The sequence below is a fragment of the Electrona antarctica genome (assembly GCF_951216825.1).
Source record: "Electrona antarctica genome assembly, contig: scaffold_732, whole genome shotgun sequence".
NCBI lineage: Eukaryota > Metazoa > Chordata > Actinopteri > Myctophiformes > Myctophidae > Electrona > Electrona antarctica.
The window spans coordinates 23,508-37,074 of record NW_027637515.1 but is presented as its reverse complement, the minus strand read 5'-3'; the positions used below and the strand labels follow the sequence as shown (position 1 = coordinate 37,074).

The window sequence follows — 13,567 nt, the reverse complement described above, 5'->3', positions numbered from 1 at the left end:
GGAGAAACTTTCAGAACCTGATGGACGGACACATTGACTTCAATGCATTCCATCCAACTTCAGGCTAGTGTGACGAATCTGCCAAATGGACTTTTTGGAAGTACAGAAGTATGTAGGACTAGTAGAGAGAGAGAGAGGAGGACGGATGTGAGAGGACGCTGGCGTCAGTTTGTTCGCCGCTTCTCCATCTGAGCTAGATTAGTTCAGTTTAAGCCTATTTTAAAGTTGCCTTTTACCTCTAGTTTTAGATTAGTTATTTTTAAAGCTTTTTGACATTGCCTCCCCGATTGGACTTTTTACTGTTGTTGTGTTCACTCACCTGCTAACTCCACTGTCCCACTACCAAGGAGCGTTTTACTGCAAGAGAACGGCTTTCTGGACCTCCACCCTGGAAATATTTCGGGCTGTTTTTACTGTCCTGGTGTGTTGGCTGCTTCTCAACGTTGCGGTTAGTTGGCGGCTTTAGGGCTAGCTGACAACCAAAACATAGGCAGCCATCCCCCTGTCCTGGGGGATTTACTGGATTTACTGTCCTGGTGTGTTGGCTGCTTCTCAACGTTGCGGTTAGTTGGCGGCTTTAGGGCTAGCTGACAACCAAAACATAGGCAGCCACCCCCCCCCCCGTGTTCTCGTCGTTCTGGTTAGCTGGCGACCTCAGGGCTAGCCGGCGACCAGTAACGTGCAGTTGCTCCTGTGCTGTCAGTGGGGCACGAAGTTGCTTGCTAGCCAGCAAGCAACTGGTGGCTGCAGCCGGCCCGGCTAACAGGATCACATCATCTTCACAGTCCATACTCCTACCGGGCAGTATGCTACAATATTCCATCTCGCAACTGCTTCGGCTCAACAACTTCACCACTCCGTTATCCACTTCAGTCATCCGACGGATTGGAATTATCCGCCGTCCCCGCTATATCCACAGAAGTTCCCGTCGTAAATTTGTCTTCTCTCAATCCTGTCACTCCATTCACTCCATCTGTTCAACCAAACGCTCCGTCGCATGTGTGACACGTCATCAGAGCACACTCCCAGCTAGCCAATACAGCAGCGCTGGGATCGTCGCGAGACCACTTTACTGCAGGTGGCATACAAAACGTGGAGTGGATTCCACCTTACTCCGGCCACTGCAGAAATTCACGACTCCATCAACAGTCAAAATTGAACTTTTCAACCTACAAACCCTCAAAGAAAAATCCTCTCTCATACACACCCACATTCTGGAAAAACAATTAGATATCATGTGCCTTGTTGAGACCTGGCACCAGCCAGGGGTTTATTCATCGCTCAACAAAGCCTGCCCTCCTGGTTACAAATACCTGGAGAAAGCACGCAGCACTGGTGGTAAAGGTGGTGGCTTAGCCATCCTGCACAAAGGCCATCTGGACCTGTCTCCCCTCCCTCTGCCAGCATTCTCTTCATTTGAATGTCTCGGTTTTAAATGCAAACCCCCCTCCACTATGACAGCAATACTCATTTACCGGCCACCAAAACCAAACTCACTTTTTATTTCAGAACTGCATGATCTCCTCACAACACTCTGTATTACATCCACCAACACCTTAATTCTAGGAGATCTGAATATTCACATGGACACCCCCACCTCACCCCCCGCAGCTGAACTACTACAACTACTGGACTGCCTCCACCTCACACAGCACGTGCACGTCCCAACACATGACAGGGGACATACGCTTGATCTGGTCATCAGTGACCCTGGCCTGATCAGCAACCTGCAGGTGTACGAGATGGGTGTGTCTGACCACAGAGTCATCTCTATGGAGCTGCCATTCCCCTCCCCCCACAATAAGCCAAAACGTCAAATTCACTTCAGACAAATCAAAAACATCAACCCCGACGCCTTTGCCCTGGACCTTCATGACCTCTCCTCTGCAACCCCCTCATCAGCCACTGAATCAGTTGACCTCTACAACAACACCCTGAGCCGTCTCCTGGATCTTCACGCCCCTGTCAAAACAAAAACAGTCACTTTCTCACGCTCCTCCCCCTGGTTCACCAGTGAGCTGCGGAAAGCGAAGGCAGCGGGCCGTGTCCTTGAGCGCCGTTTCATGGCGTCAGGACTCACTGTCCACAGGCTGGCATACAGGGAGCATCAAAAAGCCTATGCAAAGGCCCTAAGAGATGCCCGGTCACTTTTCTACTCCAATATCATCAATAACAACTCCGGTAACTCCAAGCAACTTTTCACCACCATAAATAACATCCTCAAACCACAATCAACCACTCACAGCGACACCACAGAGGACCAATGCAACAGCATCCTAGACTCATTCAGGTCAAAAGTCAATAACATCCGCTCCACCCTATCGCACTCCTCCACTTCAACTTCCCTGTCTGTCACCCCACTGCCAGGGATCCCCCAGCCTTTCCACTGCTTTGCCAACATCTCACAACACCAGGTTGAGGCCATCATCTCCAAGATGAAACCATCAACATGCGCCCTTGACCCCTTCCCCACAGCACTGTTAAAAACCCACATTACTGCCATAAGCCCCCTCATCACCACAGTCATCAACCTCTCCCTCCAAGCCGGCTGTGTTCCACCTGCCTTAAAATCAGCCATCATTACACCTCTCCTGAAAAAACCCACTCTTGACCCGGAAGTTCATGCCAACTACAGGCCCATCTCCAACCTGCCCTTCCTCTCCAAGGTACTGGAAAAGGTAGTAGCTGCTCAACTTCAACAACACCTAAAAAACAATAACCTCTTTGACAAATTCCAGTCAGGATTCCGCTCAGCCCACAGCACAGAAACAGCACTGGTCAGAGTCACCAACGACCTGCTGATGGCAGCTGATAACGGCTCCCCCTCCCTCCTCATCCTCCTGGACTTGTCAGCCGCATTTGACACAGTCGACCATACCATCCTCCTCAACCGACTCCACTCCACTATAGGACTCACCGACACTGCACTAAACTGGTTCACCTCATATCTCACGGACAGAACCGAGCGCGTTTCCCTGGGAGGTGTTCACTCACGTTCACACCCTGTCACCTGCGGCGTACCCCAAGGTTCCGTCCTCGGCCCCACCCTTTTCACTCTCTATATGCTCCCCCTTGGTCGTGTCATCAGTCGGCATGGGATATCCTACCACTGCTACGCTGATGACACCCAACTCTACCTCAGGACAGTCCCACCCCCCTCTGCCCCCCTGTCATCACCATCATCACCATCATCCACACTGACCACCTGCCTTGAGGAGATAAAGGCGTGGATGACTGACAACTTTCTCCAACTCAACAGCTCCAAGACAGAGGCCATTCTCATCGGCACCCCACACCAGGTCAAATCATCCCCAATAACCAGCATCACCTTCTCCACCCAGGACCTCCCCCTCTCACCTGTAGTCACCAACTTGGGTGTAAAAATGGACCCCCAACTGACCTTTGACCCTCACATCAAACACCTCTGCAAAACCTCATTCTTTCACCTCCGAAACATAGCCAGACTCCGTCCCACACTCACCCTGCCAGATGCAGAAAAACTTGTTCACGCCTTTGTCTCCTCAAGGCTTGACTACTGCAACGCACTTCTCACCGGGATCCCTAGCAAGAGCATCCAGAGGCTCCAGTACATCCAGAACAGTGCTGCTAGGATCCTGGTGAGAGTGCGGAAATATGATCATATCACACCCATACTCCATTCCCTTCACTGGCTTCCCGTCTCCTCCAGGATAGAATACAAGGTCTGCCTCCTCACCCATCAGTGCATCCACAGCAACGCCCCTTCCTATCTGAAGGAACTCATTGAACCCCCTGCCTCCACCCGCTCCCTCCGCTCTGGAAATTCTAACACACTCAAAACCACCAAAACAAAACTCCGCACCATGGGGGACCGGGCCTTCTGTTCAGCTGCTCCTCGGCTGTGGAATGCCCTCCCCGACCACCTGAGAGCACCACAATCCGTGGACGCTTTTAAAAGGGGACTTAAGACATTTCTTTTTAACAAGGCATTTGGCCAGCTGGACCATTAGTTGCCCGGTGTGCTTTTAATCCTTTTAGCAGTATACCATGAAATGTGCTTTTTTAGTCATTTTATTTAATCATGCATTATTTTAAGATTATTGTTTTTATTCTTCTTCTTGTTGTAGCACTTTGAGATTTGTTTCAAATGTAAAGTGCGTTATAAATAAAATTTATTATTATTATTATTATTATTAGAAACACGACTATCAAGACAAGGATAGCAACCGGGTAACTCGGATTAGAAGATCCATACACCCTGACCTGTTGTTCTATGTTGCAACTGATGTAAAACCTGCATACTATGGCACCAGGTCTATGCCGGCAGCCGATCTACAGCGTAGCAAGTGGATCTCAGACCTTGCCTTCTTGTCAGAGCCTGAAGCTGATGTTGAGATTTGGCCTGAAGTCACAACTCTGAGTACCAAAGCATTCAAGTCTCAGTTGATCCCTGACCCTGAACTTTTCAAGCGAGTCTCAAGCTGGAGAACAATATGCCACATCCATGTTGATGCATCCTTCAGCAGGATCTCCGTAAACACAGGAAGCAAAGGACGGAAATCCTGCAGAGCAAAAGTTAGTGTAAATGAGCTTTCACTAGCCAAAGACTTGCCTATGGACAGACCTACTCCAAAGCCACCCCCTTTTCATCAGTGTTTGTCTTGATGTCTTTGGACCCCGGACCAGCATGACACGTCATACGAGAGGAGGAGGTAGTGTGGACAGCAAACGCTGGGCTCTACACTCTCAGAGCAGTTCACACTGAGCTGATTGAATCCATGTCAACTGACTTCACCAATGAAGAACGGAATTGTCAAGATGTTTCTGAGGCCAGCCTCAGAGATCTAAATGAAAGAACTTTTATGTTGTTAACTTGTTACATGCACCAAAGGACTTTCCCTTTCGGTTGGTTTATCTGTAGTGGTATAATGCTATTGTCCAAAGTGGGGAGTGTGCTGCCTTTGAAAGGCCAGTTTGGTTAGTTTAAAAATGTTTAAATAATTCTGTTCATTGTAACAGTTCTTACTGTTTGCACTGCCATCTAGTGGTGGAGGTAACAGGTATAAAAGCAAGGAAGTGAAACTAAACTCAGTAGAGTCAGCATTTCCCCTGGAACAGTGAGCTGTGCACATGGTCTGCTGAGAATTCTTCTTATCACGCTTTTGCCTTGGACATTATTTGTCTGTAAGTACATTTAGGATGTAGCTAATCCGTGCAATGATTATATTTCATGACGAATGTGATGTTTGCAACATTGCTTTGTAAGCTAGGTTAATTGTTTGGTAATTGTGTAAGCACATGTGCTCTGTATTTCATGTTAGCTTACTGCAGCAGTGGCTGTAGTGCAGTCTGTGTTTGGAACATTGTGTACTGTACTTACCATGTATACTTTTACTCACACACTTCAGTGCATATTTACATGTGTGCTAATTCATTTTTACGTTTATTTCTGTACTGTTTCAGTTTTACAAAATTACCTGTGGAGACTTCAGTAAACACAAGAAAAGTCAAGCCTTGTCTCTTTATTGGAGGATCTCAGAAACTGTTGACTAGCTGTCTAGCTGCACATAGGCACGTGTTGCAAGGGCAGCATAGTGATCTGTCCTTCCGTACATATTATTTATAACATGTCTTTAACCCATTCTGGGCGGGCGGGAACCCCTTTTGGTGTTAGCATTATGTTATGCTTTAGCTATTGAAAAATAGCAGATCTACAAGCTACGAGCTTGTAGATCTGCTATTTTTGAAAAATCGAAGAACGACCGACATAGAAACATAGCTTTTTCAGAAAACTGTCAGGATGTAGTAGACATTTTTAGAATCTGATCTCAGGTCAGAATGGGTTAAGGAACCATTCTGTCCTCCCGTGTCTTTAAGCACCCCATCCTGGGCCTTAGGTGGTGGGGTCCCGCGGCCGAAAGAACCGCCCGCCCCTGGGACTCCTCCGTACTTGGTGCGATTTAGCAAACAGGCCCGGGGAACCAGGCGCTCCGCCCGTCCCCGAGTACCCACCTTTAAGCACCCCTCATGGGCCTTAGGTGGTGGGGTCCCACGGCCGAAAGAACCGGGATGGGGCCAGGGATGGGGTCAGGGATGGGGTCACTGTCTCCACTGTGAGTGGGACTATGTCCTCCTCAGGGCTCGGCTGTAGAGAGAGATCTAGGTTTTAGTCAGGGACTCTGCGAGGTAAGTACTAGCATAGGACTTCAGCTTAGGGCTTTTTTTCCCCACAGGTTTCCTTCACAGGTGAGTATAACAGGTAGCCCTTGTGGCAATCGGATAGTCACGAAACATAGTTTCTAATAGTTGAAATACCTCAGGTTCCTCAGGTGGGAAGTGCTCCTCCATGCCCTCCTGGACCTGTAACCCAGGGAGGGCCAGGGCAAACAGCTCCCTGGGCGTCAGTCTCCTCCGCTTGGCGGAGGCTGGAGGCTGGAGGCTGGAGGTGCCTGACGCCCTAGGGTCAGCGACCTGGCAAGATTAAACAAAATCAGTGTCAGTTGGACATCCAGACAATTGGATACATCCTAGTTACAACTGGACGGCGTTATGTCAAACATAGTTCAGAGTAGTTGAAATACCTCAGGGGCATCGGGACCTTTGGCAGGGGCTCTCTCAGTTATGCAGGGACGGGGAAGGGCTCTCCCCTTCCCCTTCCCTGCATAACTGCCGGGGGGGGTCGCGGGGGCGGGGCGTGGGTCGCGCTCATCCTGTAGGAAGAACAGACGTTGGTAAATGACATAGGAAACAGTCAATTGGACAGACAGACAGACAGGCAGACAGACGTACCACTCTCTCTCGGGCCATAGCCTTGTATTTGGCCTTCTGGTTTAGGGCGTGATTGAGGTGCCCGTACGTCACCTTCAGCTGCCTCCTCGCGTCCCAGAGTTGTTCTGTGAGGACGGCCGCCTTCCTCTCCAGACCCCGACACTCGCCACAGCCTCGGGGGGAAAGTGTGGGGGAGGAGGGCAGTGGGATGGTACTGTTGCCGCTGGCGGAGGGGAGTGCACGGGAGTGCTCCCTCTCTCTCCCCCTGGGGACCGTTGGCTCCTCCTCCTCCTCCTCAGGCTCAGGGGTGGGGAGGTCATCCAGGTCCGCCCTGGTGACCAGAGCCTCCTGTGGGAGCTTGGCCCGCTCCTCGGCCAGTCTGGCCTTGAGGCTGACCCAGCCTGCCTCCCACAGGAGGCTCCTCACCACCGGCTGCTGGCTGCCGGCCCCGAGGTCCTTGCCGTGGACCTCCCTTATGTGGCGGGGAAGCTTCTTCCCCTGGAACCGGCAGCCAGCAGCCGGGCAAGGCTCTTCGTCGATGGACCAATGGCCCTGGGAGAAGGAGAGGTAGAGCTTCCGCTCTACCTCATTCCTAATCTTGTGGGTCCCCACGATGTGGTCCCGCAGCCTGGTGTAACGGCCTCCCCTGCAGCCGGGCACCATGCATCTCACCGCCTTCTGTGGGGCCTGAAACAACAGTAGAAACTACTTGAGAAAGTGCAATGAGCTTAAAGATGATTAAACATACATCAGGGGTCGGCAATTGAGATTGTCCTCGGGCCAATATTATTCCCAGACATTCCATCGCGGGCCGGCCGTCTGGCGCGTGCGCGCGCGCAGCGCGCGTGCGCCCGTGGAGGAGCGCACGCGCGCAAAGCGCGCGTGCGCGAAAAATTTCGGGTCTAATTCGGGTCTAATTCGGTCTAATTCGGGTCTAATTCGGGTCTATTTGACCAATATAAATCAACTTTTTTCTTTTTTTTTTGCTGGAAAAATATGGTGCTGACACGACGTTATGCTGCTTTCACACGGGCAGATGCAAAGCTACACTAGTACACCTAGTCACAGAACAGTGTCGTCGTTAAGCAGCAGGAGGATCCCACTGGCAGCACCTGTCCGTTTATCATTAGCACAACCACGAACGTCCAACACTAATGATAAACGGACAGGTGCTGCCAGTGGGATCCTCCTGCTGCTTAACGACGACACTGTTCTGTGACTAGGTGTACTAGTGTAGCTTTGCATCTGCCCGTGTGAAAGCAGCATAACGTCGTGTCAGCACCATATTGACTTTAAAAAAAAAACAAATTCTCAAAATTATCTCACGGGCCAGATATTATTTCTGGGGGGCCAATTTTGGCCCGCGGGCCGCCTATTGCCGACCCCTGACATACATTAAATCGTACGTGCTTTATTGTTGAATTGAATGTTGGTGATGTATAATTTGTCTGTCAGTCCTCCAAATAACTCCAAAAGTTGTAACTTATAACACAAAGCTTACTTACCATGATGATGATGCTTCACTGTTGACTAAAATAATAAAATGAATTGACTGAATACTGAATAAAGAGCTGACTGAAATCTGACACAACTGTCCTCTCTGAGTGCTGAGCTGGAATGACTGCAGAGCCAAAACAGCAAGTGCTTCTGGGAGAGGGACTAACACACCTGAAGTGAATTAGCTGCAATTAGACGGTCCGATTGCCACTAGACAACACATGATAGCCAAAAGGTGAAGGTTCATTCAATGTATGGCATTAGTGTGAGTTGGACCGTCCAAATGCAACTAGAAGGAACTGCCACCTTGTTACATGAGAGTATATTTATGGATTATTTCTTTAGTTCTGAAGGTGCTACGGACCCCACAATCATGTCACATAATCATCTTTCATCGCACTATCATAATATGTCGACCTTTAGCCCCAGGGACAATAGTTTGGGTGAAATAATATACTTTACAGTGAGCTGAAAAGGCCTAACGTCCAATCGCCACTGTATGCATTGCATTTTTCAACTTCAAACGGCTTCCTCTCCAAAACCGTAATAGGTAATGATTAGAGGAAGGTATATGTTGTTACTGGATAGGCCTAGTTAACGCACGTGGAATATGGTAGCTCTCGGCGTTACAGGAGAGAAATAGGAGCAATAAAATGAGACTCGACCTGATGTTCAAACGCCACTGTATGACGGAGTTGGATCAATCTCTTTTTGGCCGCAGGTCGGCCGTACGACCACCCCAGGCCCCCAGAATTGGGCCAGCGATAGTCCTCATGCCCAACAATCATAATCTAGAAGCTTGCATTTGTACGTATTGTGGAAAGTAATGTGGCTCACGTTAGAGTGAGCTGAACTCTAGTGTGAATGCCACATTGTTACATGAGAGTATATTTATGGATTATTTCTTTAGTTCTGAAGGTGCTACGGACCCCACAATCATGTCACATAATCATCTTTCATCGCACTATCATAATATGTCGACCTTTAGCCCCCAGGGACAATAGTTTGGGTGAAATAATATACTTTACAGTGAGCTGAAAAGGCCTAACGTCCAATCGCCACTGTATGCATTGCATTTTTCAACTTCAAACGGCTTCCTCTCCAAAACCGTAATAGGTAATGATTAGAGGAAGGTATATGTTGTTACTGGATAGGCCTAGTTAACGCACGTGGAATATGGTAGCTCTCGGCGTTACAGGAGAGAAATAGGAGCAATAAAATGAGACTCGACCTGATGTTCAAACGCCACTGTATGACGGAGTTGGATCAATCTCTTTTTGGCCGCAGGTCGGCCGTACGACCACCCCAGGCCCCCAGAATTGGGCCAGCGATAGTCCTCATGCCCAACAATCATAATCTAGAAGCTTGCATTTGTACGTATTGTGGAAAGTAATGTGGCTCACGTTAGAGTGAGCTGAAGAGGCCTACTGACAGGCCTCTAGTGTGAATGCCACATTGTTACATGAGAGTATATTTATGGATTATTTCTTTAGTTCTGAAGGTGCTACGGACCCCACAATCATGTCACATAATCATCTTTCATCGCACTATCATAATATGTCGACCTTTAGCCCCCAGGGACAATAGTTTGGGTGAAATAATATACTTTACAGTGAGCTGAAAAGGCCTAACGTCCAATCGCCACTGTATGCATTGCATTTTTCAACTTCAAACGGCTTCCTCTCCAAAACCGTAATAGGTAATGATTAGAGGAAGGTATATGTTGTTACTGGATAGGCCTAGTTAACGCACGTGGAATATGGTAGCTCTCGGCGTTACAGGAGAGAAATAGGAGCAATAAAATGAGACTCGACCTGATGTTCAAACGCCACTGTATGACGGAGTTGGATCAATCTCTTTTTGGCCGCAGGTCGGCCGTACGACCACCCCAGGCCCCCAGAATTGGGCCAGCGATAGTCCTCATGCCCAACAATCATAATCTAGAAGCTTGCATTTGTACGTATTGTGGAAAGTAATGTGGCTCACGTTAGAGTGAGCTGAAGAGGCCTACTGACAGGCCTCTAGTGTGAATGCCACATTGTTACATGAGAGTATATTTATGGATTATTTCTTTAGTTCTGAAGGTGCTACGGACCCCACAATCATGTCACATAATCATCTTTCATCGCACTATCATAATATGTCGACCTTTAGCCCCCAGGGACAATAGTTTGGGTGAAATAATATACTTTACAGTGAGCTGAAAAGGCCTAACGTCCAATCGCCACTGTATGCATTGCATTTTTCAACTTCAAACGGCTTCCTCTCCAAAACCGTAATAGGTAATGATTAGAGGAAGGTATATGTTGTTACTGGATAGGCCTAGTTAACGCACGTGGAATATGGTAGCTCTCGGCGTTACAGGAGAGAAATAGGAGCAATAAAATGAGACTCGACCTGATGTTCAAACGCCACTGTATGACGGAGTTGGATCAATCTCTTTTTGGCCGCAGGTCGGCCGTACGACCACCCCAGGCCCCCAGAATTGGGCCAGCGATAGTCCTCATGCCCAACAATCATAATCTAGAAGCTTGCATTTGTACGTATTGTGGAAAGTAATGTGGCTCACGTTAGAGTGAGCTGAAGAGGCCTACTGACAGGCCTCTAGTGTGAATGCCACATTGTTACATGAGAGTATATTTATGGATTATTTCTTTAGTTCTGAAGGTGCTACGGACCCCACAATCATGTCACATAATCATCTTTCATCGCACTATCATAATATGTCGACCTTTAGCCCCCAGGGACAATAGTTTGGGTGAAATAATATACTTTACAGTGAGCTGAAAAGGCCTAACGTCCAATCGCCACTGTATGCATTGCATTTTTCAACTTCAAACGGCTTCCTCTCCAAAACCGTAATAGGTAATGATTAGAGGAAGGTATATGTTGTTACTGGATAGGCCTAGTTAACGCACGTGGAATATGGTAGCTCTCGGCGTTACAGGAGAGAAATAGGAGCAATAAAATGAGACTCGACCTGATGTTCAAACGCCACTGTATGACGGAGTTGGATCAATCTCTTTTTGGCCGCAGGTCGGCCGTACGACCACCCCAGGCCCCCAGAATTGGGCCAGCGATAGTCCTCATGCCCAACAATCATAATCTAGAAGCTTGCATTTGTACGTATTGTGGAAAGTAATGTGGCTCACGTTAGAGTGAGCTGAAGAGGCCTACTGACAGGCCTCTAGTGTGAATGCCACATTGTTACATGAGAGTATATTTATGGATTATTTCTTTAGTTCTGAAGGTGCTACGGACCCCACAATCATGTCACATAATCATCTTTCATCGCACTATCATAATATGTCGACCTTTAGCCCCCAGGGACAATAGTTTGGGTGAAATAATATACTTTACAGTGAGCTGAAAAGGCCTAACGTCCAATCGCCACTGTATGCATTGCATTTTTCAACTTCAAACGGCTTCCTCTCCAAAACCGTAATAGGTAATGATTAGAGGAAGGTATATGTTGTTACTGGATAGGCCTAGTTAACGCACGTGGAATATGGTAGCTCTCGGCGTTACAGGAGAGAAATAGGAGCAATAAAATGAGACTCGACCTGATGTTCAAACGCCACTGTATGACGGAGTTGGATCAATCTCTTTTTGGCCGCAGGTCGGCCGTACGACCACCCCAGGCCCCCAGAATTGGGCCAGCGATAGTCCTCATGCCCAACAATCATAATCTAGAAGCTTGCATTTGTACGTATTGTGGAAAGTAATGTGGCTCACGTTAGAGTGAGCTGAAGAGGCCTACTGACAGGCCTCTAGTGTGAATGCCACATTGTTACATGAGAGTATATTTATGGATTATTTCTTTAGTTCTGAAGGTGCTACGGACCCCACAATCATGTCACATAATCATCTTTCATCGCACTATCATAATATGTCGACCTTTAGCCCCCAGGGACAATAGTTTGGGTGAAATAATATACTTTACAGTGAGCTGAAAAGGCCTAACGTCCAATCGCCACTGTATGCATTGCATTTTTCAACTTCAAACGGCTTCCTCTCCAAAACCGTAATAGGTAATGATTAGAGGAAGGTATATGTTGTTACTGGATAGGCCTAGTTAACGCACGTGGAATATGGTAGCTCTCGGCGTTACAGGAGAGAAATAGGAGCAATAAAATGAGACTCGACCTGATGTTCAAACGCCACTGTATGACGGAGTTGGATCAATCTCTTTTTGGCCGCAGGTCGGCCGTACGACCACCCCAGGCCCCCAGAATTGGGCCAGCGATAGTCCTCATGCCCAACAATCATAATCTAGAAGCTTGCATTTGTACGTATTGTGGAAAGTAATGTGGCTCACGTTAGAGTGAGCTGAAGAGGCCTACTGACAGGCCTCTAGTGTGAATGCCACATTGTTACATGAGAGTATATTTATGGATTATTTCTTTAGTTCTGAAGGTGCTACGGACCCCACAATCATGTCACATAATCATCTTTCATCGCACTATCATAATATGTCGACCTTTAGCCCCCAGGGACAATAGTTTGGGTGAAATAATATACTTTACAGTGAGCTGAAAAGGCCTAACGTCCAATCGCCACTGTATGCATTGCATTTTTCAACTTCAAACGGCTTCCTCTCCAAAACCGTAATAGGTAATGATTAGAGGAAGGTATATGTTGTTACTGGATAGGCCTAGTTAACGCACGTGGAATATGGTAGCTCTCGGCGTTACAGGAGAGAAATAGGAGCAATAAAATGAGACTCGACCTGATGTTCAAACGCCACTGTATGACGGAGTTGGATCAATCTCTTTTTGGCCGCAGGTCGGCCGTACGACCACCCCAGGCCCCCAGAATTGGGCCAGCGATAGTCCTCATGCCCAACAATCATAATCTAGAAGCTTGCATTTGTACGTGTCGTATATGGTCAATGATGCCAGGATGCTTCCGTTGGGATAGAATGATGCAAGTCAGACAGTCCAGCAAGGTTTAACATTGGTACCTTTATTATAATATAGAATTGAACATGGTTAAAGGACGAAAAGGGGGAAAGAATGGGGTTTTGGGAGAGGGAATGGGGAAAGGGTAAGGAGAAGTCAGGATCAGTTACAGCAGCAGGATCAGCGGGAAAAGAAGGTCCGGTTCGTCCCCTGTCCGTCCAGTTTTATACTGGCCTAAGACATTAGTGTCTGTGTACACGCACGTCTGCTCAATGTATGTGTGTATGTGTGTGTGTGTATGTGTGTATGTGTGTGTGGCTGTGTGTATGTGTGTATGTGTGTGTGTGTGTGTGTGCCCGAGTGAGTGAGTGAGTGAGTGAGTGAGTGAGTGAGTGAGTGAGTGCGTGCGTGTGTGTGAGGTG

General features: G+C 48.0%; 1 protein-coding gene across 1 annotated transcript; it reads right to left on the bottom strand.

Annotated features, from left to right (window-relative positions):
• Positions 1-5,541: 5,541 nt before the first annotated feature.
• On the bottom strand, positions 5,542-8,352 carry LOC306918880 (uncharacterized protein). The gene is made up of 5 exons (XM_079531731.1): positions 8,253-8,352; positions 6,769-7,434; positions 6,561-6,689; positions 6,295-6,450; positions 5,542-6,124 (listed from the first exon to the last, which is right to left on the bottom strand). The coding sequence occupies exons 1-5, from the start codon at positions 8,253-8,255 to the stop codon at positions 6,014-6,016; spliced, it is 1,065 nt and encodes a 354-aa protein (XP_079387857.1). The 5' UTR covers positions 8,256-8,352; the 3' UTR covers positions 5,542-6,013.
• Between the last annotated feature and the right edge of the window lie 5,215 nt (positions 8,353-13,567).

Excerpts from the sequence above, each read along its gene's own strand:
- LOC306918880 (XM_079531731.1), bottom strand. Across the intron at positions 6,451-6,560 it reads AAGGTCCCGATGCCCCTGAG|GTCGCTGACCCTAGGGCGTC; the intron begins GTATTTCAACTA and ends TAATCTTGCCAG. Across the intron at positions 6,125-6,294 it reads TCCCACCTGAGGAACCTGAG|CCGAGCCCTGAGGAGGACAT; the intron begins GTATTTCAACTA and ends CTCTCTCTACAG.